This window comes from Mesocricetus auratus, unplaced genomic scaffold (genome assembly GCF_017639785.1).
Source record: "Mesocricetus auratus isolate SY011 unplaced genomic scaffold, BCM_Maur_2.0 Super-Scaffold_100011, whole genome shotgun sequence".
Taxonomy (NCBI): Eukaryota; Metazoa; Chordata; class Mammalia; order Rodentia; family Cricetidae; genus Mesocricetus; species Mesocricetus auratus.
Genome location: NW_024429195.1, coordinates 27,116,929 through 27,144,147, shown reverse-complemented (window position 1 = coordinate 27,144,147; position 27,219 = coordinate 27,116,929). Strand labels below are relative to the sequence as shown.

General features: G+C 43.7%; 1 protein-coding gene across 2 annotated transcripts; it reads right to left on the bottom strand.

Moving 5' to 3' along the window:
- Positions 1-26,842, bottom strand: Anxa5 (annexin A5). 2 transcript variants are annotated; one of them, XM_013113111.3, is made up of 13 exons: positions 26,616-26,842; positions 26,464-26,503; positions 16,533-16,617; positions 15,391-15,485; positions 13,278-13,391; positions 11,923-12,013; positions 9,247-9,326; positions 8,771-8,827; positions 4,686-4,779; positions 3,519-3,614; positions 1,771-1,829; positions 1,448-1,570; positions 1-540 (listed from the first exon to the last, which is right to left on the bottom strand). In XM_013113111.3, exons 2-13 carry the CDS (start codon positions 26,470-26,472, stop codon positions 478-480), a joined length of 966 nt encoding a protein of 321 aa, XP_012968565.1. In that variant the 5' UTR covers positions 26,473-26,503; positions 26,616-26,842; the 3' UTR covers positions 1-477. The 2 variants fall into 2 exon arrangements, with proteins under 2 accessions (XP_012968565.1, XP_021082567.1); XM_021226908.2 differs by having other exon boundaries at positions 26,464-26,500.
- Between the last annotated feature and the right edge of the window lie 377 nt (positions 26,843-27,219).

The following is a 27,219-nucleotide window of genomic DNA, read 5'->3' as shown; positions in this document are numbered from 1 at the left end:
TTCAAGGGAAGGGAATGTTTATTTGTCATTCATCTTTTTGATACAACTATCATAACTTTACAGGTCTGATAGAGCAGTAAGCTTGATTGACAGTATTTCCAGGAGTTCACAATTTCATGGCTAAGGTTCCAATCAAGGTAATATGGTTATTAACTTAATATAAATGAAGCTTTAAAAAAAATGTTATAAAAAGCAATCTGACCTCTTTATAGACAGTATTGATAATTCAGACATTAGACTTAGAGACAAGTGAAGGTAAGCACTAATGTCAACAGGAAGATCAGAAGGATGTGCCACTAATGTCATCTATGACACATTTAGTTGTTAACATACTAGTGCAGTAAGGCAACACATTTGGTCATTAGCATACTAGTGTGAGTAAGGCATCCAGTCAGGCATGAGAAATATAAGCATGGCTGCATTTGCTGAAGGAAGCTGCTGGAGGCGGCAGGCAGAGTACTCCAGACAGCCAATCCCTCAGTCATCTTCTCCTCCACAGAGCAGCAGCAGGGTTTTCTTATAGTCTCCAGATGTGTCACCCTGGAACCCAAACACAGTTATTGTGATGACTCACAAAAGCCACAGGGAATAAAAGGACAAGAACTATCTGGGCATGAATTGTATTCCTATGACTTTTCTCTCAAATGGGTAACTTCTCTGCGTGAATCTCACAACAGGAATGCTACACAGGGAAGTTCCTACCAACTTTGCTTAGTTTAACTTTCTAATTTTACCCCTCAAAGGCTGTTCTCTTAACAGCAGTGGAATGTGTTCTTCCACCTAGAAACAGAGAGGGCAAGGAAAGTTTTCCAAGTATGTTAAAACCATCAAGCAGTCCAAATAGACGCCCAGTCTCTCTCAGGCTAACAAAGGTGGAGCCCCACATGGGTGCTGTGGCTTTGACTCAGAAACAAGCACAGAAGATGCTTTTCTCAAGCTTGCCTTGCATATTAGTATGTGTGAAATACTGGTGTCGTAAGTGTACCAACTCTCAGGTACCCTTCAGCCCAAACACACAGACCACGCACACTAAACCCAAAGTTTTGCTCAACTGAAACCCTGCTCTACAGATGGTCCATGGTAGTTTGCCCCACAAGAAAGACTGTCAAAAGACCTGTGGCCAAATTTCAAAGTCACAGTAGGCTTCCCTTTTACAGTGAAGCAGTGTTACCTTGGCCCCTTGCTGCAAAAGTGACCTGACACCAGAGAAAAAGTGACAAAAAAGAGGCATTCAAATAGACAGTGGATAGTGATGAACACAGAAGAATACTTCTAAGCACGGGCTTGGGTCTCTTGGGCCTTGGCCATGCCTGTAACCCTATCTCCCTTCGTCCCCTCAGAATCCCTGTCTCTAACCCAACAGCACAGGAACTGGAGAATTCTGTCATCCATTTCCTGCATGCTGTCCACTGTCTGACTCTGGGTTTCTAACGTAAGACAGTTCTACCTTGATCATAGAATACAGAGAGGTAGCGAAGTTCTTCCTAAACTCCTTCCTGATGTTAAACAGATCAATCTCGCTCCTCGACACCACGACTCTGATGAGGGTGTGATCGTCGGTCCCAGCACCCTTTAAAGGAGAAAGAACACAAGTGTTAAAAGTCTTCACATACAACATCAAATGCCCCCGGTTTGAGTCACTTCAGTCTAACAGTTTAGTAAAAACAGGCTACACATTTGGAGATGTAAAATGCTCAGGTTGCTGTCTAAAATGGAATCAGACAGACAAGGATGCATTCATTAGATAGAGGGTCTACAGTGTCCACTCACCTTCATAGCATAGTAAAGGGTCTCTGCAAGGTAGGCAGGTATGCTCCGAATAGACTTCACTAGGAAAACACATAATACAACTGTCAGATGCTATTCTAACACAAGAATGGCGTAGTCACAATGCAAACACTGTCTCATGTTCTCAACTCTGTTTCTAAGTATAAGAGTGAGATGTGCTTTGGGGGGCTCATCTGCAAGCTTCTAGGCTTCCCTCACCAACTACTTCCTTAGACACTCGCCTGGTTCTCCCCTAAGGTCTATGCAGGCACAAAATGGCACTGCACCAGAGGCTTGGTCTCTGTGCTCCTTTGTTCTCTGCCGTTTTGGTTGGCACCTGGGTAGTTATCATGCCACAGCCCTCATCACTGATATGTTATATAAGTAGCTTGGAAGTTTTCTGTTCTAAGATGTTTAATCAAATGATACAAGAACACATTATAATCTCTGCAAGCACTTGGACTGACTTTCTGTATTCTCTCCTAATCGTCTAAACTAAAACTCACAATTCACATAAGAGCCCGCATGTAACCATTGCAGTCCAGACACTGGGCCAGGCTGACAGAGAAGTGTCCCTCCTCCTCCCACCGCACACACTTAAGGCTGTGCAGACCACAGCCCACTCAGCAAAGGACACCCAGCAGTATAAAAAAATGACAATCCTTAAGCTGCGAGGTTTCTTAACTCTTCCTTGTCAAACACTGAGAAAAACATCTTTTCTTGCAGACTGGGAAATTATCAGCTGGCTAGGAAAAGAAAACTGTCTTTGATGTGACAGGAGCTGGGATGGTGGTTGTTCTCAGGTTAAATAACTTGGAGTTTTAATTAAGTGCTCAGAATAACTGTGACTTTCACCTGTCTTCACCATGAGAGCCAAGTTTCCAGCTCACTGACCATGTGCTCAGATGAAAGGCAACTTTTAAAAGTTGGCTCTTGCATAACTTTTGCTCATTCTTCAGAAAATAAAAAGTTCGATGTCAAATGATCAGAACAGGTAGGCAGGTAGGAAGACAGACAGACAGAAAGACAGGCCACCTTCAGACCATGTGAAACCAGGACCTGGACCCTCAGGATTTGGGGAGCGGATAAAAACCCACAGTCAACTGCAAACTCAGCTCCTCAGTTATTCTGAGCCCTAAACGAAAACCCCAAATTGTTTAACCAGAAAACAACCACCATCCCATCTCCTGTCACATTTTTTCCCTAGCCAGATAATTTCTCAGTCCACATGAAAACCTTGAGGACAGTATTCCAAAGAATTCTAAAACCCCACAGGTATCAAAGGCAAGCCACACTTGGAAGCCTCTGTAATGATATCCACAGCATCAGAGGGCCATAGTACTATTTTTCATCTATTTTTTTCTAAGACAGGATTTCTTTGTGTAACAGCCCTGGCCGGTCTGGCACAATCTATAGACCAGGCTGTCCTCAAACTCACAGAGATCTGCTGCCTCTGTCTCCCAAGTGCTGGGATTAAAGATGTGAGCTACCACACCTGCTGTACTATTTTTAATGTGACTTTAAGATGAGTCCTACTAATGATCTTCGTGCTTCCACGTGACTGGGCAAATGACCAGATAACCACGTATTCACAGCATCAATCCAGACTTCCCAAAGGAAAACCCACGAGTTAGGTTCATTCAATGCCTTGTCATTCCCTTACTTTCCATGACTTTTTTCAGATTTAGCCTCAACTGGATGAAATCAATTTGTACCACAATAAATATTACACACATTGTGAATTCACCTACCCACAGCCAGGAGCAACTGCTCCAAGTTCCCTGAAGTCTCTCGGTCTATGGTCTCCTCAATCTGAAATCCCGATATTGTCATGTACTTGTCAAACACTAGAAAAATAAAAAAGAATATTCCTTCATACTCAGTGAAGACAACCCTGCTTCCTTGATGTCAGGGCCTCCATGTGCTAAGTCCTAAGCAACGGTTTACTTACGTTGTAACAAGCGTCATTAATTAGGAATTTTTAATTGAGATTGGTTTTGTTTGTTGTAATGGATTTTGCGATGTTGCACAGGCTGGCCTCGACGTTGACCCTCCAGTCCCTGCCTTCCATGGGCTCACCTGAGATATGGCCAGTCTTTATGACGTCATGCCATTGCGTCCTTTTAGTTATTGTCTTGAGTTAGCAGGCATATCCCCATTAGCCAAGAAGAATGTCCAAATAAGGACAAGATGTGACAATGGCTTGCTTGAGGATCTGGCTTGGCATGGAGATGATTAGGCAGAAGCCACCAGGCTTCTAAACAGTGTTTCATAAATGCTGATTTTCTGGCCTCTTGCTGGTTGTAATCAGTGAGACCCACAGATAAACCTGCTGTGAAGTTCTGAAAAGCTTCTCCTTCCTTCTAAAAAGTGATCAACAAATACAGCTGACTGAACTTTTTCTCCACTTCCTGCTGTGAAAGTGAGGCTTGGAGCTACGGCAGCCATGTTGTGATGATGAGGTAATGAGCATAAGAAGGACACGCCAGCACGGAGGACAATGCCACAGGAAACCAGAAAACAGACACAGATCCTACCAAGTCAGCCATGCCGTACTCACAGAAATAAAGTCCAACTGTTAAAGCCAAGATGAGGGCTTTTTGTCACTTGCCACCGAACTAATTCTAACCTGACACTGGCATGTGAACCGAACGAATGCATATGAAGTCTTAGGGACCAATATGCAGGGATATCCTAAGAGTGAGACACTCCTTGGTGTCTGGAGTCTGATGTCCCTCATCACCTCTGAGGGTGAAGGGACATCTAGCTAGACATGCAGCAGCAGTATCAAGACCTTTGAGATTCCTCCAGATCAAACCGTGAGAACTGATTTTGCTCTGGGCAGGTATCTGCTCAGACTTGTCATGGACTTTCCAGATCTACCAAAGCATTGGTCTCAAACAGTTTTTTTTACGTACCTCTTCTCAGATGAGACACGCTGCGTGTCCCAAAGATGGTGATAAACTTTTCTTCATCTGTCCCCCACTTCAGCTCTCCAGCCTGGAACAAGGCCTGCAACGAACCACCCTGCATGTCAGTCACTCTTCTGGCTTCCAGGGCTCTGACCCTTCCTGAGCAGTGAATCTCTACCTGCCTGTGCACCAAGTTAACGGGTCACATGCAAAGCACAGAGATGACACAGGAGCTCATGTGTCCAAAGTGTTGACAAGAACATCCCATCTTCCAGGAGATGCCATGGATTGGGAAAGCTCCTGCCATCCACTGTTGAACACTGATCTACAGAGAGGAAGTAACTCAAGTGTTGACAGGAACATCCCAACTTCCAGGAGATGCCATGGATTGGGAAAGTTCCTGCCCTCCACTGTTGAACACTGGTCTACAGAGAGGAAGTAACTCAAGTGTTGACAGGAACATCCCATCTTCCAGGAGATGCCATGGACTGGGAAAGCTCCTGCCCTCCACTGTTGAACACTGATCTACAGAGAGGAAGTAACTCAATGAGAAGTTGTCTGGGTTTTGCTTGGCTCGTCCTATAGCTGCTGTCACGTCTACAGCACATGACAAAAAGTAGACTCCATGATTCCTGTTTACTTCTGTGATTTAAGCAAAGTTACTCACAGAACACCTTAGTACACAGATCACGGTAAAATGCTCACATGCTGCAGGACAGCGCAGTGATTGGCATCTATAGGGCACTTAATAAGTAGTCCTGAAATCACTTGAGCGCCCATATTCACTTTTGATATGAAAAATACAAATGCTCACAGAGTGCATGCACAAGCCTACAAAACTTATACATGAACATTATGCAATCTGAGGTCACCTGGGATGTGCCAGTCTTTACGATGACATACAGTTGCATCTTTTTAGTTACTGTTTTAACAAGCAGATCCTTGTTGGGCCAAGAGGAATTTAATTTGCCTGGATGTGGCCTTCTGCCGCAAGGGCATTACAAATACAGATAATGCATGACAGAGGCTTGCCTGTGGATATACGACTCCTGGTCTTGGGAGGTACAAGCATGTGAATATAGTGGCCTAGAACTATTCTTTATTTCACCAACAGGATATCAAAAGGTAAGATTCCCCCCCCCTATATCTTTGTGCTCAATAAACACAATTCCCTTTTCCCTCTTAGAGTTCAGTGCTCTGTCCAAAGCAAGCACTGGACAAGAAAATGATAAACATCAGTTTTAGCACTCTTAAAATATTAAGTCAGTTTAACACATTGAAAACATGAGCCGGGGGTGGTGGCGCACACCTTTAGTCCCAGCACTCGGAAGGCAGAGGCAGGCGGGTCTCTGAGTTTGAGACCAGCCTGGTCTATAAGAGCGAGTTCCAGGACAGGCTCCAAAGCTACACAGAGAAACCATGTCTGGAAAAACCAAAAATAAATGAAAAATAAATCATTTTTTAAAAGACGTGAAATTGGGGCTAGACAGATGGCTCGTTGGTTGAGAACACTGGCTGCTCTTCCAAAGGACCCAGGTTCAATTCCCAGCACTCACACGGCAGCTCAGACCTGTCTGCAACTCCAGTTCCAGGGGATCTGACACCCTCCCACAGACATACATGCAAGCAAAACCCCAGTGTACATTTTTAAAACCTTTTAAAAATGTTTTTAAAAGGTGAAATTGATTTAACTTGTATAATGTGAAATATTATCTACAAGTTCAGTTCCCAAATGAATGACTCAACTGTGGCTTATCAGATTACCGAGATAACAGCCTGGCTCAATGCCAAGTATCAGTAGAGAAAAACTCAGAGGTTTGTACAAAAGCCCTTTCACTGTCTCAGCTTACTCTCCACCAAGAAATCACTGATCCCTCCTAGTTAAGAAAGTCTCGCTGCCTTTGCTACAATCGGCAAAGGGTATGCACCTTCCCAGACCTGAGAGAAGCAGTCTGCTCAAGGCTGCATTATTGACACGAACAGTCAAGAGGGCATGGCCAGTGTGGCTTACTCTCTGCTGCTCCAGGTCATGGCAACGGGAGGAAAGCCTGGGCTCCACCAGGGGATTTTAAAGTCCCCCCATAAGGCAGTATTCACACATACAAAATCTCACTTCCAGTATCCTAAATGGTCACATCTGCTGCATGACAGGTAAGTGACACGTCCGCAGTTTGGGTAATCAACACAGTCCCCAGATAAGGACATCAGTGCCTGGGGTAGCATGAAAACCATGGCCCCACCCAGACCTGTAGGACCAGAGCTGAAGCCCGTGATTGGCAGGTGATCCATAGGCCTGTGCAACCAATGGTGAGAAGGAAAAAAATCGATGAGAAAGTTCAAGGGACAGCTTTCCCTAGGCCTCACACAACACGCTGCTGACTACAGCAGCTGTGCTGGCAAGTCTGCCTGCGGGGCCTAGTGCAGGCCTCACGCTAGCTATCATCTGAGACTACAGTTGGCTCCCCTCCCTGTAATCACCGAAAAGCTTCCAGAACTCCTAGTCCTGAGAGTAGGAACGTGAGAACTACCCTGTCTCCCACGAAAGCCCAGAGGGAATCAATGCCTGGAAAGCAATGTGGTCATCTGAAACTGTGCAGAGCCCCTAGCTGGGGGAGATGACTTGAGAAGTCTGTTCCTGCTCTTTCTCTACAAGATGGTGCGGGTGAGTTGGACCTGAGCTTTTGACCTGAATTTATAAATGCTTCATATGATAATAGAAATTGGAACAGGGAGCTTGTTTGGTGGAAGAGAGAGGGTGTTGCAGTCACTAGACAAGCTGGGTATCTGAGCTCCATTGTTACTGGAAGGGCCTGGGCTTGTTACCTGGATCACAGTTGAAAGGCCCCCTCAACCTGGTGCAGCCCTACTCACACATCAGTTACTGACTGAATGCCAGCGCTATTGTAGGAACTGGGCCAGAACTGAACTGACATGGTGCCCTAGAAAGGCAGGCTGAGACAGGAAGACAGGGACAGGAAGCCTGAGGTGCTACAGTTTTGCCTGGGGGCCACCTGACTCATTCCTTGAAGGTCAGGAAGAGTCACACAGGAAGGATCTGAAGTGGGACTGACCTTTGAAGAGACGGGGTAGGAACAAGAGAAGAAAAGAGAACTCAAGGCCAAAGACATGGATTACAAGGAAAAACATTCAGGAGTCCAGACTTTATCCCGAGGACAACGCCACACTGAGTTTGAAGAGCTTAGATAGGAATGTGGCGCAGCTGATATTTCCAAGGCAGACTGGGCAGGAGTGAATACAGTGAGTGGGTCCTCAGTAAGTGTTTCCTTTTTTCGCCAGTGAGGCTGGGACCACAATAGCTGAAGCTGTTAAGAAATCAACCACTCAAAATATAACTCTCCCCTCTTTAGGAAAGTCAGATGGTATGTTGCTGGCAACTGCATAGAGTGGTCAACCAGATCTCCATTTTCCCATGGCACCTTAACTGAAGCATGACCAGAGACAGCACTATAGCTGGTGATTCTAGGAACACAAGTACTCCAGGACCAATTCCCAGGTTTCACATCTCATGTTTCACATTTCCTAACGCTTCTTCCTTACATGTAACTACTTTATAAACCACACTGAGATTCAGAAGTCTCTGACGTGCAGTTTTTCATTTAGGAACTGATAAAAAGTAGCTGTCCAAAGAACAATTGCTCTGTTCAGAGCACTGTCAGTGGAAACAAAGAATTTTATAATACTGAAATAAAGTAACATGTCATTTCTTTTGTAATAAAGTGCCATTTAAACCATAAACATTTTGTTCATTCTTCCTTACTTTATCTTACTAAAAAATAACATATTCAATCATGGCAATGGAATGGGAACACAGGGATTTTTTTAAATAAAATTCTCCATTTTGTGAATAATAATAAAAAATAACGTGTCTTTATTATTTACTTAATTTTATTTCAGCTTTGGATACAATTATTTTGTTGGCCAGATCAGAGTAAGAAAAATGTAGCTATATGTTTTACAGGAGCTGCTAAATGCATTTTTAAGGTTCTTAAAATGCACATGATTTTTCATTATTATGAATTCTTTTTATTTCTAAGTCATAACAAAGTTTTCATACAATAGACCTTACTCACCTGAGCATCCAGTTCAACCTGAGCATCATCAATTGCAGTATCAGGGTCTCTATTAGCCTGTAAGAAATGACATCACACACTGGACCACATTGCATCCTCATTCTAAAGGAAAGAGGTGCCTGATGCCTATGCACAAGGCACGTTCTCTCCCGGAAAGCTACGCTTGTGCTAAGATCATATCACCCTACAGCATGCTGCCCTGCCACATAGCAGTGTCCAAACCAGAACAACCCTGCTGATTCTAAATTCTATGAATGAGCAGGCTGCACACAACTGCCTGAAGCAAATGAATGAGTTGGTTATTTCCAATCTGAATCAAATACTCTGAGGCACAACCAAGCACAGGCAGCACGGGGCCATCACAGTGGGAATCTGCACATACCAGGAATTACTGAAAGATTTTTAAGTGGCCTTAACTTAACACAGGCAGGTCATTCCCAACTCTTTAGTCAACTAGGTTAAGTCTCTGCCAATACCTGAAGGAGGACCACCAACATCCTCTGGTAGTACCCTGAGGTATCCCCCACCACGTCATCTTCCAGGCTGGAACCGTATTCTGCAAAACAATGATTTCACACTTGTTCATCGCATCTCTCAACTAGAAAACCCCTGTCCCATTAATCAAATGAACAAGACATAAAGGAAGACACGTATATTTGATTAACAAAATCTTCTCTATGCCATCAAGGAGTGCTCTAAACACGGATGGCAAATTCAATAAGTGAGCAGCCAGATGAAAATGGGCTACATGAACATCCCCTAAAAGCATTCACTCAAGCCTAAATTATAACAGCCACTTAGAAATGCTCTCCCCAAATATAGTTAGTAATGTGCAGACACAGAATGACAGTGGGAAGCTTCGAGAGAATGGTAATTGTAAGTAGAAGCTTTTATATTTGCCAGATGTTTTCCAGCCTATGAATTCCTGTCTTTGCACAGTCGTATCTCCCACTAATAAGATATTTTTCCTTTGCAGCACATATTACCTCTGACAAACAGCAATGACATTTCAAAGTATGAATCCTCCTACCAGGTACCCAAATACAAAGTCTATAATCATCTGATTCCTCCTCTACTCCAACACTGGTAACCAGTTATCAATTCCTCCCTCTACTCCAACACCAGTAGCTAGTTACCAAATCCCCGCAAACATTTGCTCCTCTGATTTGGACTCTTCATGCCCCTACCTCCCAGCAACCTCAGTGATGCCATAATTATTACACAACTTCCTCATTGCCTCTCTACAGAACTATCTATCCAATACACATCTAGACTCAAATCTCCTTCTGTCCTTCAACATTCCATCAGCCATTATGCCACTGACTCAAGGACATGTTCATCATTCAGGCATGCAAATTCCTACACTGCATACCCACCCAGTGCTGTTTATCTCCATAACAAAAACACATGTACCCTTCCCTCGAGTCAGTCTCCATCAGATCTCCCAGTCTATGCTCCTCAATGCAGAGTCCGTGCCACTGATGATCAAAGTCACCTTTGGTACTGAAGACCCATCTTATCCTTCCCTCCCCACCTTGCTTAGTTACAAGAATAAATAGAACATGTATGTATTTAAGGTATACATCATGCTTATACACACTGTGAAATAAATGGTTACCACAAACTAACTGGCACCACCATGTAGTGTTCTTTCAATGGTGAAACACTTAAGCCCTAGTTCTTAGAAAAGTTCAAGTGTACAATGTAGTGGTATGAGCGGCCTTCACACTACAGCTTGTCTCTCCTACCACGCTCTGTGGTGACGCCATCTTCTCTCTTCACTGTCCAGCCTGGGCAAACACCATGTTACTCTCTAACTCTAACAGCTTTACCTGTTTTATCACTTGCTTGGATTCTACCCAAGTGAGGTCATGAAGTGTTTGTCTTTCTGCACCCAGCTCACTTTACTTAAGTTATGTAATGCCTTCCATGTTGACCTGTGCTATGGCAAATGTCAGAAGCTCCATGTTTAAGGCTAAATAATGCAGCACTGTGTGTGCATGCATGTAAGCCCAGCTTGTTTCTTCCATGCATTTTTCAATGGTCACTTAGTTTCTATCACCTACTCTTGAAACTCAACTATCCCGTTTGTATCATAAAGCCTCGCCTAAGACCCAAAGCTACACTGCCCTCTCCCTCTTGTCTGCATCCTGAATTATACTTCTCATGTAGGACTTTCTAAGTTTCACCACCCTTTAACTACTGACTATAACCTCCTTGATGACAAGACCTGTGCTGTGCATGCCTTCTGTGTCCCTTAGGGCAGCAACGGACATAGAGTCATGCCCAGTAACATGCTGAACAGGATGCAGCATGCCCATTTACAGCAACACAGATGCTCAGGCCTAGATGGAGAGCTCTGAAGATCACACCAAATAAACTGCCACTTTGTGATATATGTGCCACCTCTGCCATGGTGGTAGCAACCACCTCGGCTACAAAGAGAAGTTGGAAAGAGGGACTCAGGTAATTATCTAGCTGCCCTAAATTCCACAATGTTCTGACCTGGTGGTTTATAACATCACATCTAAATCCTATAAGCTATTTCTGCAGGAGAGCCACCGTCACTGGCTAACATTCCTGGCTGAGTCCAAAGACAGAAAACCAGACAACTCTTTTCCTTCACTTTAATATCATGGGCTTGAATACATTCAAAGCACTGAAATATGAACTAGACTAAAATACAGACTTTGTTTTCACACACACAAAAAAAATAGGTCACACTAAAAATAACAACCAAAATAACAGGGTACTGTAGCCAAGCATTCCCAGCATTCCCAGCAACTGAAGAGCGTACTTTTATCAATGTTTTCTCAACTCCAGTCTGGAAAAAGAGGTTCAGTCTTTCTTCCCATTCCCCAAAATGTCTTCTATATAGCATAAAATTGAATTTCTTTGAAGAAACTTAATGTAGATGAAAAAGCCAGTCTATTCCTGTAGTGTCTGCAAGACCTTTGCAAAAATAACCCTCATCTCCCTTACAGGTGCTGTCCATTTGCTGTTTTGTTTGTCTGCTTTTTACTGCAGAAGAAGAATAGCCTGCCTTATTTACAGTTCACTCGCTCAGCAATCATGTACTGACTGACGCCCGTATCTACACAGGACTACAGCCAAGTGAGAGAAAGGGAAGGCAATGAACTCCAGCTGCTTACCTTCTTCATAAACGTGTTTTATGGCCCTTAGTTCTTCCGGTGTCCTTGAAGCAATAATTTCTGTCAGTACTTTTTCATCGGTCCCAGCTCCCTGTTGGAAGATTTATTTTTAATGGTGAAAACATGTCAATAGGTTAAAAAAAGAAAGCTATTTCCCTGGATGTTATCCAAATTACGTAATCACAAAAACATCCAACAAAACATGGATTTCTTTGTATCTGGGTTCTATTATTACAGATTTAAGATTCTATACTAACTTTCTTTCTAGGGGCAATGTAATTCTATTTACTTTTTATCTTGTCCAGTGAAAAATAAAGTCTACTTTACTTTTCTATGTCCATCAAACATATCATTACAGTTGAGATCTCCTAAAAGCCTAATCGTTAAACATTTGGTGCCCAGAGTGGCACTAGGGGCTGCTAACCACACCCTTAAGAGGCTTTTAGGTCACTGGGGGATGTCTTTAAAGGGGGTGGTGGGACCACAGTTGTCTCTTCTCTTGGGGCCAGCTATGAGCCTAAATAAGCCTTACTGCTTAAACAGGCCATCTCAGGTAGCAGAACAGAAAGGTGGCCGACAATGGCGATCATGTGCTAATACTCACTTTCTGTTTCTGAAGAATAATTTTAGCTGGTTTCCCTTCTGTACTTATAAGTCATACCTACCCTGCTAATGTCAGAACATATAAGCAGCAATACGGCTAAACTTAGGCTTGTCTGTTTAAGACAGCATAGTTCCTATTTCTACTTTGCAACAACTCACACACTAAAACACCTAAGTTCATCCTATGGGAAAATCTGAGTTGCTCGCAATGCTTTGTGATGTACTCTGTTAAATGTCCTCTTCTCAAGGCCCTACGGTCTCATTTACTTCAAAACTGTAATTGCAGAAGCTCAGACACTCAGTAAATGCAGTCTCCTAGCTGCGTGATTTCTAGTCTTCTGCTATGCGAGAGGAATCCCTGACCTGCTAATTTTATCTACCGATTCAGAACCCACGTAGGACAAGCCACTCCTTTCACTGTCCAAACATGTGTTCCAATACAATCAACTTCCGATGTTCTATTTCAAAAGTTAAAATATCTCATCTGCAACATTCCCAAAGCCCGGAGATAAAATGAAAATACAGAACTCCAGCACACTAAAATTTCAGACAGCGCTTTTGAGTTCAACTATACAAGAAGACTGAATGGCACCCGTGCTAAGTTTGTTCCCCTTTACTTCTCGTAGACTCCCCCAGTTTTGTCTTCTTTGCACCCTTTGCTGAAATGAGTCAAATAAAGCACAGGCTAATTGCCAAAAAAAAAAAAAGCAGCACTACACACGGTGGGAACGCACCACGCATGCCCCTTTTACCTTCAGAGCATGCTTGAGCTCGTAGGCGTCATAGAGCCGCGAAGGCTTCATCAGAGCCACGATTAACTTCTCAAACTTTCCAGTCAGTTCTGATTTCAGGTCATCCAGAAGGTCCTACCTCAGAAAACACAAACTTGGTGACCACGATGTTCCCAAATAGAATGGACGGCCCTTTGCTCTAGTCAATTCCCCATGCTGCTTCTTCAAGTATCACAGAAGACATCTGTGCTAAACAGCATCCCAAGGAGGGCACCTTCAACATCTGACCCTAACCTCAACAGCAGCACTTACCTACTAAGGGGTTAAAGATGTGTTCCTTAACTTTGAGCGTTAAGATAATATGGAATTCCTTTATAGAGCTGGCTAGTATGTGTGGTAGCACATACTTGTAATCCCAGTATATGATGCTGTGGAGGAAGTCACCCTGGAAACGTGCTTCTCTGATTTTGGTACTAGAATAAAACCCAGGGTCTCCTTGTGCCAGGAAAACACCCTAAGTCAGTCTACACTCTTAGCCCTTTATAAATTGTGAGGCCGCTGTCCAGGCTGATCTTAAATACTCTGTACCCCAGGTAGGATTGTTATTATTATTATGATGATGATTATTATTATATTTTATTATTTCTTCTTCCTTTCTTTTTTTTAAGACAGGGTTTCTCTGTGTAACAGCCCTCCTAGAACTCACTCTGTAGAACAGACTGGCTTCAAACCCACAGAGATCCACCTGCCTCTGCTTCCCAAGTGCTAGGATTAAAGGTGTGTGCCACTACTGCCTGACACCAGCTAGAATTTGAATTTGTGGTCCCATCTCAACCTCTGAAGTATCTAGAATTACAAGCCTACAACACTACACCTAGATTTATATAGTAAGATCTTTCTCAAAATCCCAAGCCTCCTGTCCCGCACCCCGCCCCACGCACCCACACAAAAGCTTAACTAGCAATGTCACTCTGTGGGTGAGCGCTTGGGCCACAGAAAGCATACATTCAGCATACATGCTTTTTTTCCAGTGTCCTTGCAGAAATATCCTTACAAAAGCTCCCCCAAAGGGCTAGACTGTATCCCAGTAGCAGAGCACTGAGTCATATGTACAGGGTTTGGGGTTGGACCTCTAGCACCAGAAAGAAAAAGACAAACAAAAGCAAAAGAAATTTTCTCAAAACTCACAAATATATTTTTAAGGGCGAGATTTTGCCTATAATATCCAAACAACATCTTTTCTTTTTTGTTACCATGCAATTATAATATATAATATAAACGGTCCAATTCGGAGTTGATAAACATTGTTATACTTTGAGAGGCATATGCTGGTGAGAGGCACCTTTAGTGGGGGAACGTGTGCAGTCACTTGTGGAAAGGAACACAGTGTTTCCCCCAGCACACTGGGTAGCAGCATTGGGATTAAACATCTACCAATGGGCTACACTGCAGCTCCGTGGGGAGCACTGGTTCATCCCCAGCAACATAAAAGGACAATTTCTGGTTCAGCACTGCATTTGTTTCTCAGTGAAATGAAAAATGTAAATTGTCAGAATTACAGGTCCACATTATGGTATTTCACACATCCTCTCGTTCAGTGAAATTTCAATTTTTATTTTGAATTATTAATCAAATAAGAACTGGAATCAAATAATTTAAAATTTATTAAAATTACTGAAATGCAGGCATATATCTATTATTATTGCAATACAGGCATATACATAAAAAAATGAAAGCAGAGAGGAAGGAAGAGGAGAGTTACCAACATGGGGTCACCGACACCTTTACACCCCAAAAGTGTCAAGGAAGGAAAAACAATTGTGTGAGGCTGCTTTTCGCTATCTTGTAAGCAACATGACAATTTGTTGGCACAGTGCATGTATTCTATTAGTATCTACTGATTTTCTAACCAACCGGGAGTGGTTTGACCTCGTCAGAAGGAGGTCAGCAAGTCACAGGAGAGCCCCGTGCCATTCTTGAGGACATGAGCATCTAAGGATTCTCATATCCTTCAGGTGGAGCAGAGAAGTCCTGACAAAATTCCCTACAAATATGGGGTGATTGTTTAACTTCTCACACTCTTCTAAAACTCACAGCCAGATTCACTCCCCCCTTGGCTGGGCTGTAGTCTTACCTTGCCAAACAGTGTCTTATACTCCTCAGAAATTTCCTGGCGCTGAGCATTGCTTCGAGATGTGAGCAGAGTCAGGATGCTCTCCTCATCAGTGCCTGCAATTGATGGTTAACATGAGAGCCTGCCTCCCACACACCCACTTTTATGTAACCTTTCCAATCAGCTCATAATGCACAGCTTACACAAAAGAAAATACAAAATCGAAAATAGTTAAACTATATATTTCATATATATACATATGAAAACCACACACACACACACACACACACACACACACACACACACACTCCTATTCTCAATTGGACTTAAAGAATATGGACAAACACCCCTGGCTTTTTAAAATCCTAGTGTGCCTACCTTTTATGCACAGTTAAATAATTACCCCAGCAATAGTTATTCACAAGAGATTAAGAGAAGAAAAACAATAGTGCCTGGCTTCAGGTTACAGATAGTTTAGGGTGAAAAACTAAAAAACCTACAAATAACTAAAGCTACAGCAGAACAGCAAGTTCCTTAGGGAGGCCCAGGTGTTACACGAGAAGCAAAGCCAGGTCTCCTGGCTAACAAAAGTAGAAAGGAGTTTGGGAGGAGGAGGTTCCAAACTGTCTTAAAAGAAAGGCAGCCATGTAAGGGCAGACTTAGAATCTGGGGAAAGCTCACAGAATAGAAAAATGTGAGACTTGCAAGCATAGCAGACAGCCAGGCCTGACTGGATCTGAGATCTCAAACAGTAACGGGAGATGAGTCTGAAAGGGGGCCTGGGGATGCCATGGGCAACCTCTCAAGGTAAGGAGAATGAGAGATCTGGTGTAGGAGCCTGAGAGCGATCGGTCAGTTACACACAAAAACCCTCAAGAGGTTAGCATCTGCTTAGAAAGACACTGGGGGGGGGGACTCTGTAGGAGCCCCTAAAGCAGGAAAAGTGGACATGTGATGGGCAAGGCCACTAAGTTACACCAGTTTCCCTCACACTGTATAAGCTTGACTGGTGACCCCAGAGCACAGAGCTGATGTCACTTCCTATCGAATTCTAGAGAATGAATCTTCAGGGTGGTCTAAGGTATCAGTTCATTATGTGAATGCATTTGTATCCGCCTCCCATACCAGTTTTTGGTCTTTTAGAATGAAAAGATGTGACTTACCCAAGCCTTTCATGGCCTTCCGAAGAGTTTCTGCATCAGCCCTGCTATCAAATCCAGGGAAGGCAGTCACGGTGCCTCTGAGAACCTGAGACAGACGGAAGGACAGTGTTATTCACACTGTGACCAATGTCAAAAAACTAGTAACATCAACAGTCCAATCTCCCTTTGCTCAATGCTGTGTTTGACCTCTAAGCAAACTTACCATCTGGTAAGAATTGTGACCTACTTGAAAGGGGAAGTAAGCATGGAAGTGACAGGACCAGTCAAGGGCAGGAGACACCCAGAGCCACTGACAGTAACATCAGAGGGCAGCTCCCTCACTGTGGTCACCCAGCCAAGGCCTCCTGCTTCACAGAGCCCTGCCTGCAGGCTTCTTCCCTGCTAAGTCTCTCCCACTTGAAGCACACTGAGCCTGCGTTAAAATGTGACGCCCACTCTACACACTCAGTTGGAAACACAGCTTTACATAGCCTTCATACTGAGTCCCAGTCCTGTAGAGCTGGGAATCTTGAGACAATTCAGCGATTTCTGAAAATACTTGGTAATTTGTGTGCCGGACAAGTGACGTGCAGGGTGGTCTTCTTCGGGAGCCCTCCGGTATCACATTACCATATAAAGAGTTTCCACTAATCTCCCGTTAATTCCCCTCAATAGTAACAGTCTTAACTCGCCCATAAAAAGACACAAGCTAACAGAATGGATTCAAAGACAGTATTCATCCTTCTGTTGCATACAAGAAAAACACCTCAGCCTCAAAGGCAGACGTTACTTCAGAGTTAAGGGTTGGGAAAAGATTTTCCAATCAAATGGACCCAAGAAACAAGCGGGGGTAGCAATCCTAATATCTAACAAGTTAGACTTTAAACTAAAATCAATCAAAAGAGATGAAGGAGGTCACTTCATACTCATCACAGGAGAAATCCACCAAGATGAAGTCTCAATTCTGAACATCTATGCCCCAAATACAAAGCCATTAACGTTTGTAAAAGAAAATTACTAAAACTCAAAGCACAAGGATACGAAGGGTCTAATAGAAGTTATGACCCAATTGGGTTTAACAGACATCTATAGAACACTCCATCCAAACACAAAAGAATATACCTTCTTCTCAGCTCCACACGGAACCTTCTCAAAAATCGACCACATACTTGGCAACATAGCAAACCTTAACATGTCTTGTAGCGTATTTTGTCTCCCAGAGGGGTACATCTGACATCCCTCCTGTCCCCTTCCTCTGGGCAGCCTTTTGGTCTGTCTCCTCCATCGATCACTAATTAAGAATATATCCTACAGGCTTGACTGCAACCCCATCTTATCGAGGCATTTTCTCAGTCGAGGTTCCCTCCTGTCAGATGACTTTAGCTTGTATCAAGTTATCATAAAACTATACAGCACACAAGAACAAAGATGAGGGAAGACAAGACATAAGGTGGATTGCTTCAGAGAAACCACATCTCACAAAGTTTTAAAAGCAAAAATCTGCTTTGTAAGTTATGAAGAAACTTCAAGGAAAAAGAATTAAACACGGACAAGTTTGAACAAAGAGAAGTCATTTGTCTCAAAAAATACAACTGACCCTAAGGACTGAAGGAAACATTTTGAGTCGTATAAGGAAGAAAAATATCCTTAAAGATTTCAGCTATTAACTAGAAGAAATAACTTCCCACCGCATACTTAAGAGCTTTCTAGAAACTGGATACAGTTTTGCTATATTCCATACAGGGCTAGCAAGGCCACATGGTAGCACTAGGGGGCCAGATGTGAGTCATACGCATGAGTAATGAGGACAGAGCCCTGGGTAGGGCTCTGTCTGCCCCTTGCTACCCACGCAAAATGCAATATGATTCTGGGTGACTCATTCAGGAAGCCCCCACTTCCGGAAATCCCCACAGTCCAGCAGAGTAAGCTTCATTCTCAACTTATCCTCATTTCTCTTCCTCTCTCATCACCAATTCCCCACAAAAGGAATTAATTACTCCACCTGCTTAGACAATACCTGTTCAAAACACAAAAATCACGTTTTAACTCTCATCTTTAGCTTGATAATTTTGTTGCCTGGAAAGGTAGAGACAGGAAGACAGAGTTCTGTACCCCCTCTCAGTGAAACAGGAAGGTACTTCTAACATTCCCTGTGATATTGCAACCAAGAGATGAGGAAAAAATTCTTAATCACTGAATAATTGCATGATCAAGAAAAGATGGAAAAGTCAGCCTGACATGATAGTGCATTGCAAAATGAAATAAACTCAAGGAAAAGTAAGAACTTGTAACAGGATCAAGGGGTGCAACACACCCAGGCCAGACATATGATCCCAGCCTTGACCCTGGCCCCGTCAGGAGAGGGATACTAGCTTCAAGCCCTAGGCCATCAGGAGAGGGATGTTAGCTTCAAGCCCTAGCCCGTCAGGAGAGGGATACTAGCTTCAAGCCCTGGTGTCACACAGTTTACTGCTCTGAAGTCGTCTCCCTTTCCCTTTCCAGTGCCTTCCTCCTTTTTGCTTCATTTCAGCCAGTCAAACTAGCCAACTACTTTTGACCTCTTTCTTACGATCAGGAACAACAGTATCATTGTGTAATAAGTTATTTAAGTTACTTGCACAATGGCAGAAAAGTTCCAATGGCAAAATAAGGGTCTGTAAATATGACTAATGTGGATACTGGGAACCAGGAACTCAACTTCAACAAATCCACGTCTCTCTTCTCTGTCCAAATGTAAATCAGCAAGCCAGCGTCCTGATCTGCACCTAGCCCTTCATCAACCACCACCTCACTCACTTATCAAAGTTGTCCCCTTCTCCCATCGGTCCCTGCCATCTAGTCCCAGCTGTGCCACGCCTCATATCTAATGGCTGTATTTGTAGGACTCTGGAGGCTGATGCAGGAGGATTGTTGTGAGCTCAAGACAAGCCTGTGCCTGTGCCTGAGTGAGACCCTGTCTTAAAAAATAATAACAATAAAGTCTTAGCCACTGCCTAGTTTACTTCCTTGGTGGTGGTGGAGCACTCCTGGGATTATTGGAACAGGTTCAGTTTCCCTCCCAACTCCAACATGGCAACCCCTCTTCTACAGCCCCAGAAATGCAGCCCCCATGCTAGCACCAGGATACTCCCCTTTAAACACAAATCTGGTCCAGGCACTGTCAGCTTTAACAACCCTTTGGAGGGCTCACCATCATCTAGAAAGCAATTCCTATTACTTGAGTCTGGTTCTGCCTATTCACCCGGGATCCCTTCCCAAGACAGGAAACCACTCATCTCCCTTACCACAGTCTCTCTGACAGTGCTACCCACAGTTCAGCCTGCCAAGGTCTCGGCCATGCCCTAAGCTTTTGCATTTGTTCTTGTGATGGCTACATAAGATTTATCCCACACAAATCATGCCAGCAAAGTAACCTCAAATAATATATATTTCCAAAATGTATCACAAGCACTAGATAATGCATGCAAAGGGTTTGGTAATGCATCCATTCTAGTGGCAAATGTTAGTCACAGCTCCCATTTTACTTTCCATGTCTTACAAGACCCAGGACAGAATAGGAAAGCAAATATTTAAACTTCCAGGATGCACACACAAACGGAAAGACACAGAAACAATGGTCCAAAGAAATGAAGTCCACCACACGTTCCTTTCAATTAATTAATGGCTTACATGTTTACATACTGTGTAAACCACTAGATGGAAAGGATGGATCCAAAACATATTTTAAAGCACAGACCTTAGGAGCACTAATTCTAATTCGACTAAGGCATTAGTGAAATTTTAGAATAGTAAACAGTTATACAACTAAAGTGTCTTTGGAAATGGATCTATGATATAGAAATACATTTATTCCGTTTTGAACTCTGAAGTTATTATAGGAAGAAAATCACAGACTACACATCGCCAAGTCACTTAAGCACTGGGATGGGTCTTCCAAGGAGCTCAGAAAAGTGATAAGGAAACCAGGACTTGCTGGTGCCAATGAAGTGAGCGGTGGCTTGTAAAGCAGCCAAGCAGCTTTCTCAGAGTGGAGATCTCAGAGTCAAAGGCATCAGGAACTGCAACACACTGAGCCAGGGCAGCAGAGGCCATGGGAACAGGCAGCCTTGATCCAGGATCTGGAGACCAGCTACAGAGGTAACTGACCTGAGGTGTAAGCCAATGTCCAGAGAGTCCTCTGCAATGAACGTGTGGGAAACATACTTGTTTACCCTGATCCTGCCCGCTATGCAAAGGGCCTTCGTAAATAATGATTATGAGCCCACAACTCTAAACCAACCCCCACATTTTCAAACCAAACCTTATACAGTTTAAATATATACCACTGAGATAACTGATACTCTTAAAGTTTCTACTAAACATTTATGCAACCCAGTTTTGTCTTCATGACATTCCTGCTGCTGTGAACATATTAACTCTTTAAGAAGAGAAAGACTAATAAAATTAAGTTCGTTTTGCTCAAAATTAAATTCTTAAAATTTCATTATATGAAAATAACATCCTTAAACTGAATTAAATTATGAAATGGTTCATTTGTCTATGAAATACCGACAACTCTCTCCAAGCCAAAGAAAACAAGCCCATGAACTTTTAAGTATTTAAAGTAAATTAAAATACCTACTAATTTGGCTGTAGCTAGACAGTGAAATGAAATACTAGCTGCGCTGTTACATGGAACTGTGAGCAAAATTAACCCTTTCCTCCCCAAGTTGTTGATGGTCATGGTTTTTCATGACAGCAACTAAAGCAAGTTGGTACCAGACTGGTGCGGTATGACTGACGTGATGATGTTTTTTGGGAGGACTGTTGGATTAGAAAAGCCAATGAATGTTCAAAGCTTGGTGAGCATTGATAGGAGCTTGGAATGATGGAGGCCTGGCTTGTAACGTTTCAGAGGGAAGTAAAGACTCTAGTGGGGGAAAAAAAGACTCTACTGGGGTAGAAAGTAGAGTCTGTAGTGTCTGGTCAGCTGGAGCTAAGAACTGGCTGTGACTAACAAGAGGCCAGAACCAATGGATGCTGGCCAGCTGGGGCTGAAGAATCAGCTATGATTAAGAAGAGACAGGCATCACTGAGGAGAAGTGTTCTAGAAGTGTTTCCGAAGGGTCAGCACACAGAAGCTGTGATCCAGAAGTGGCCAAGGTTGCATCTTAAGCGGGCAGCTGAACTTGGTAATAGAAGAGTCACTCCAATGGTACGGTTTTGAAGGCATTAAGGGGTCATGGAGAGCAGCTGAGGAGTGACACTGTGGCAGAGATGGAGTCCTGTAGAGAGCCCAGGAAAGGTTATTGGTGCAAGTGCAGCCCAGCTGCAGCAAGGGACTCCATCATTTCTGGAGATGCCAGTCCCACAGGACAACAGCAGTAGACGTGGAATGGAGGCAGCCAGAACCTAGAAGACAAGCTGTGTGGGCTGGGAAAGTGACCTAAGCCCTTTGGAGGGTCCCAGAAGATCCTCAGTGGATCCCAGACATTGGACAGTGAGCTAGTTACACTTTTGGAGTTTGGTTTTACTCTGTTCCAATTGTCTGTTCCCTGATTTCTCATTCTTGAAGTAAGACAGTATTTAACTTATTTTTGATTTTTAGATGATCCCACTGTTCAGGCATTTTGAACTTTTAAAGAAATTCTTCAATTTTACAGACTTTGGCTTTTTAAAAAGACTGAGTTGGGTTTTGTTGTCGTTGTTGTTGTTGCTTTGGGGGGTTGGCTTTTTGGAAGATTTGAGACAAGGTTTCTGTGTATCTTTAACTATCCTGGAACTCACTCTATCGATCAGTTGGTCTCAAACTCACAGAGATCCACCTGCCTCTGCCTTCTGAGTGCTGGGATTAAAGGTGTGTGCCACCACCACCCTGCAAAGACTGAGTATTTTTAAAGAGGATGAATTTGCTTGAATTTTTATAGACTGAGATTTTTTTTAACTTGGAATGTTTATATTGTACTGTTGATATTTACGTGTGATCTTTGGGATAAACAAGAAGGGAAAGGTTGGTCTTACCAGTGATACACTTGTGTGTCAAATTAATAAGAGGACAGTTGTGCCGGCTAGTTTTATGTCAACTTTCACAAACTAGGGTCACTGCAGAGGAGGGAACCTCAATTAAGAAAAACCCTCCAAAAGATCAAACTATAAGCAAGCCTGTAGCAAACTTTCTTAATTAGTGATTCATGTGGAAGATCCTAGCCCATTGTGGGTGGTTCCATTCCTAGGCTGGTGGTCCTAGGTTCTATAAAAATCAGGCTGAGCAAGCTAGTGAGCAGCATCCCTCCATGGCCTCTGCATCAGCTCGTGCCTCCAGGTTTCTGCCCTGTGTGAGTTCCTGTCCTGACTGCTTTTAATGATAAACTGTTACATGGAACTGTAAGTGACATAAACCCTTTCCTCCCAAGTTGCTTTTGGTCATGGAGTTTCATCACAGCAATAGTAAACCTAACTAAGACAACAGCATGAAATTTAAGAAAAAGAAGAGCTTCGGAACCTGATTTTTAAAATCTAGTCCAATATATGGTAAGTGTAACTGAAGAAACATTACTAAGATGTAAAGAAAATTACATTTTTGTAAAAAGTTGGATATAGAAAGAAAAAGATAAAATGATTCATACATATTTTACTATATAGAGATAATTCAGGCAACTTTAACAGCTTTGTTAATTCTCAATAAATAATTTAAATTAGTTTGCATTCAAATTTACTACATCAAAAAATGTTACTAATCCAAAAATCATAGTAATTTGTGACTTACATAGCAGCATTGCTATGCTAAAATAACAGGGGCATTATGGTTTAGAATCATATAACTCATTCAAATGAATACTTCCAAGCAAACATTTAGAAAATAATTGGTGTCCATTTACTGTTTATAGGTACATAAAAGTTTATTTGTAATTTAAATCTTTCCTGGGTATCATAGAAAATACAATTAACCACTGTGTTTTCTTTGGAGAAGATTGGGAAAGCCATCATTAAACTATTTCCTCAATCAAACAGCCAATCTATTGATGCTAACGGATATGGGGAGGGTTAGGACCAATGAAAGAGCAGATCACATGGTGTTACCCTATGGATTCTTCCAGTTCTGAGTGTGTCTGCTAGACATGAGAATACAAATTACACAATTTTCAGTATGACCTCCTGTCTCACTTTTATTCCCTGTTCTGATAGGATTGATAGGATTGAAGTAAAAATTTAATTGAAAAAGAAAATTACACTGGTAAGTCCACCAGACTCCATGGGTTGTTACAAACTCGTGACCACAGAGACAGCCCGGGTTTAACTCACTGGGTCACAAAACAAGACAAAGAGACATGAATGTAGGAAAAGGACCTGTAGAGAGGAGGAGGGGTTGGGAAGGTTGAGGGGGCTGGGGGGGGGAGATAAAAGAGAGGTAAGAGGCATCAGAATGCACCATTTACATTCATGAAATTGTCAAAGAAATTTAATTAATAAAGAATAAAACTTGTAGCTGAAAACTCAATAATAAGTATATAAGGGACAAAGAGGAAAGAGTGGGTGAGGGGAAAGGAAATGAAGGGGAGGGATGGGAGTCCAAGGTACCACCAGAGATCAACCAATTCTTTGCAGTTAATTGTTAGCAAGATGGTCACAGTCATGTTCTGGAGTCTCCACTTTCATAAATGGTGCAGTCCCAACACAAATAAAAGGAAATGGTAAGTATAGAGGGTATAAATACATATTCCAGGTTCATAAATATGAAGAATTACTGTAGTGGGAAGCTACATTCTCAGCTTTCAATAAGCAAGAGACATCAATGAATTTTTAATTGCTGAAGCACACACCTCCAAGACAGAAATCTGATACCATTACTCTCCGGATGTCATGGAATGGAAATCTCTTGTTCCTATCCCCTTAGTTCAACAAAAGTCCTTCCACAGAAACAATCCGAAACCTATCATGAAGCTCCAGCTTTCCTCCAACGACACTAGAATCCAAAGGATTTAGACAGCAAAGTGCACTTAGAGCCAGGCATGGTGGCCCACACCTGGAATCCCAGAACTTGGGAGGGGGGAGGAGGGAGGATCCAGGAGTTCAAAGTCATCCTCAGCTACAGAGTAAGTTCAAGGCCAGAGCCAACTATTTGAGACCTGGTCCCCAAAACCACTAGGGAGAGGGAGGATAGCAGTTATATAATGTGGACATTCTGCTCATCACCAAATGCAAATATAAGATACAAAACACTATTCTAATCTGAAATGTTTTAACAAAAGGTTTTACTTCTATGGTTTCCACAGATTCCTGACAAAGTTGCGGGAAGTTCAACATGCTACAATGTCTCCAATACTATCTTGGATAAAGAGTGGATACAATGGAAGAGAATTAATTGAGAAACGGCAAGCTGTGATCTCCACATTAGTGAGGCTGAGGCGAGAGGAACTCAGGGAAAAAGGAAGTCCTCACTTAGAGTACAGGCAAGCTTCAGGCCAGCCTGGGCTACACACGGGGACCTTATCAAAACAAAAACACTTGAGACAACTGAAGAATAAGCCAAATAGGCAAGGACAGAGGGAACTGGCTCTGAGACACTTGCTAATCACCGCGTCCATCACCATAGCAGGTATGAAGATAGGAGAGACTCGGGAGTAACGCTAATCCCACAGAAACACGCATTATGCTGAGGAGCCTAAGTCCATGGTCCCCTTGAGGTAACACGAGAGAACTACCTAATTGCAAAAGCAAAAGAATGGCTGCACTGTAGAAACTAAGTAAACTTCTAAAATCATCTTAGTCCCTCCACTTTCCCGAGGAAAGGGCCAGGAAATCCTATCCAATTGTAGGAAAGCAACCGGACTACTAACCTAATGGGGAGGGGGGAAGGGGGGAGGGATGGAAGAGGGAGTGAGGGAGAGTGGGAGGGAGTGTGTGTGTGTGTGTGTGTGTGTGTGTGTGTGTGTGTTTAGGCTAAAGATTGTCTGGACTTTGACAAGATTGACAAGATGTGTGAAAATTAGTTTAGCCGTAGAAATGTTTTGTTCTTTTGGTTTTTGAGACAGTCTCCTACAGCCAAGGCCCTTGATGACCAAAGATGACCTCTCCTGATCTCCCTGTCTCCACCGCCCAAGATGTGGGATTCCAGGTATAGCCACCCAGCCCTCAGGGTGGAATATTTTAGGGATGGTAACTTATTCAATGGTCAACTTTTTAAAATTACTACACAAACCAGGCGGTGGTGGCCCACGTCTTTAGTCCCAGTACTCTGGAGGCAGAGGCAGCCTGATTTACAGCCTGATCCTTTCTAGGACAACCAGGCCTACACAGAGAAACTGTCTTGAAAAACAACAAAACAAAACAAACAAATCCCTATACATACTAGCTGTTCTTTGGTACACTCTAGACAAATATTAAGAGATTTAAAAAAACAATAACAACAAAAGCCTATAGGTAATCAACTTCTGAAAGACTCCCAAGGCAAATTCAATTCAGAACTTGTTTTGTGAGTTCATACTTTGGTTCAGTGCCTTTAGCGGGGGGGCGCAGGTCTTATGAATAGTGGGTTCCTTTTAAATAAACTGCCGCGCTGAGTGCTGGAAAAGGCTACCCTGAAGCACCATGGAAACCACCCACACACACCCAGTATTCAAGCACAGGAAACTGCGGGAAAAATAAAAATAAGGGAAGCCAAAAGGGCGTTCGCCTCACATGACCAAGAGAGCTGTTCCTGCTCGGGTTCTAATTTTGGCAACTCTGGATTTGGGGCGGCCGGTTTACATATACCTAGAGAAGCACCAGCTGGTTCCGGACACTCCGGGGTGAGGGAGAAAACAGGAGAGCGGACACGGAGGGGACACCAAGAGGACACGGAGAGGGCATAGAGCTGGACGTGGAAGGGGAAAGCGGAGACCGAGACTCCGAAAGCAGCTCCGTCGCCCCCAGCTCTGCTGCTTTTGGAGACGGTCCCCATCGCCCTGGTCCCCATCGCGGGCACACAGCTTACCTGGGCCATGATGCTGTTGGTCAGGAGCGAGCCGGGGCTGCTGGGGGAGAGAGAAAGACGGTCACAGGAGTCCCGGTCCCCCTCCCCAAGAGTGCCCCGCGCCACGCCACAGCCTTCGTGGAAGGGCCGCTCCCGGGCCCACGGCCACTCACCGAGACCGTAGAGCGCAGGCTACGGGCGAGAACGGGAACGATGCGCACGCCGAGAGACAGGGCAGTAATCTCAGCGGCTCCGTGCAACGGAAACGCCCTAGCCAGCCCAGCCCAGCCCGACCCTGCCCCGCCACGCCACGCCACGCCCCTGCCAAGGCGGCATACCCACTAAGGCCCCGCCCAGCTACGCTACTCTGCAAGCTCCACCTTGTCCCAGGCACTGGCCACACCCCTCGCTACCGCACTACCCTTGCAGGACCACGTCCTCAGAAAAGGCCACACCCCCACCACGGCCACGCCCCCTATCAGGCCACACCCTGCCACGTCCTGGCCTCTGCTCCTGCGCCTGCGTGGGGCGCGGCTGGCCCACGCCCACCCTTTGCTCTGCTGGACGCGCTGTGCTGGACCCACGGGCCAGGGTGGGGCTGGGGAGCCGGGAACTGTCCCAGCTCAGCCCACAGCGTCTTCCACCGCACGCTGAGCGTCGGGCAGTGAGAGCCTTTCCCTCCCAGACTGTTGTCAAGTGTTTAGTGCTTCTTGGTGTCCGTGTCGCGGTTGTAGTTTTGTGTAGTACACGTGGCTATGTAAAAGCCACTGGAAACAG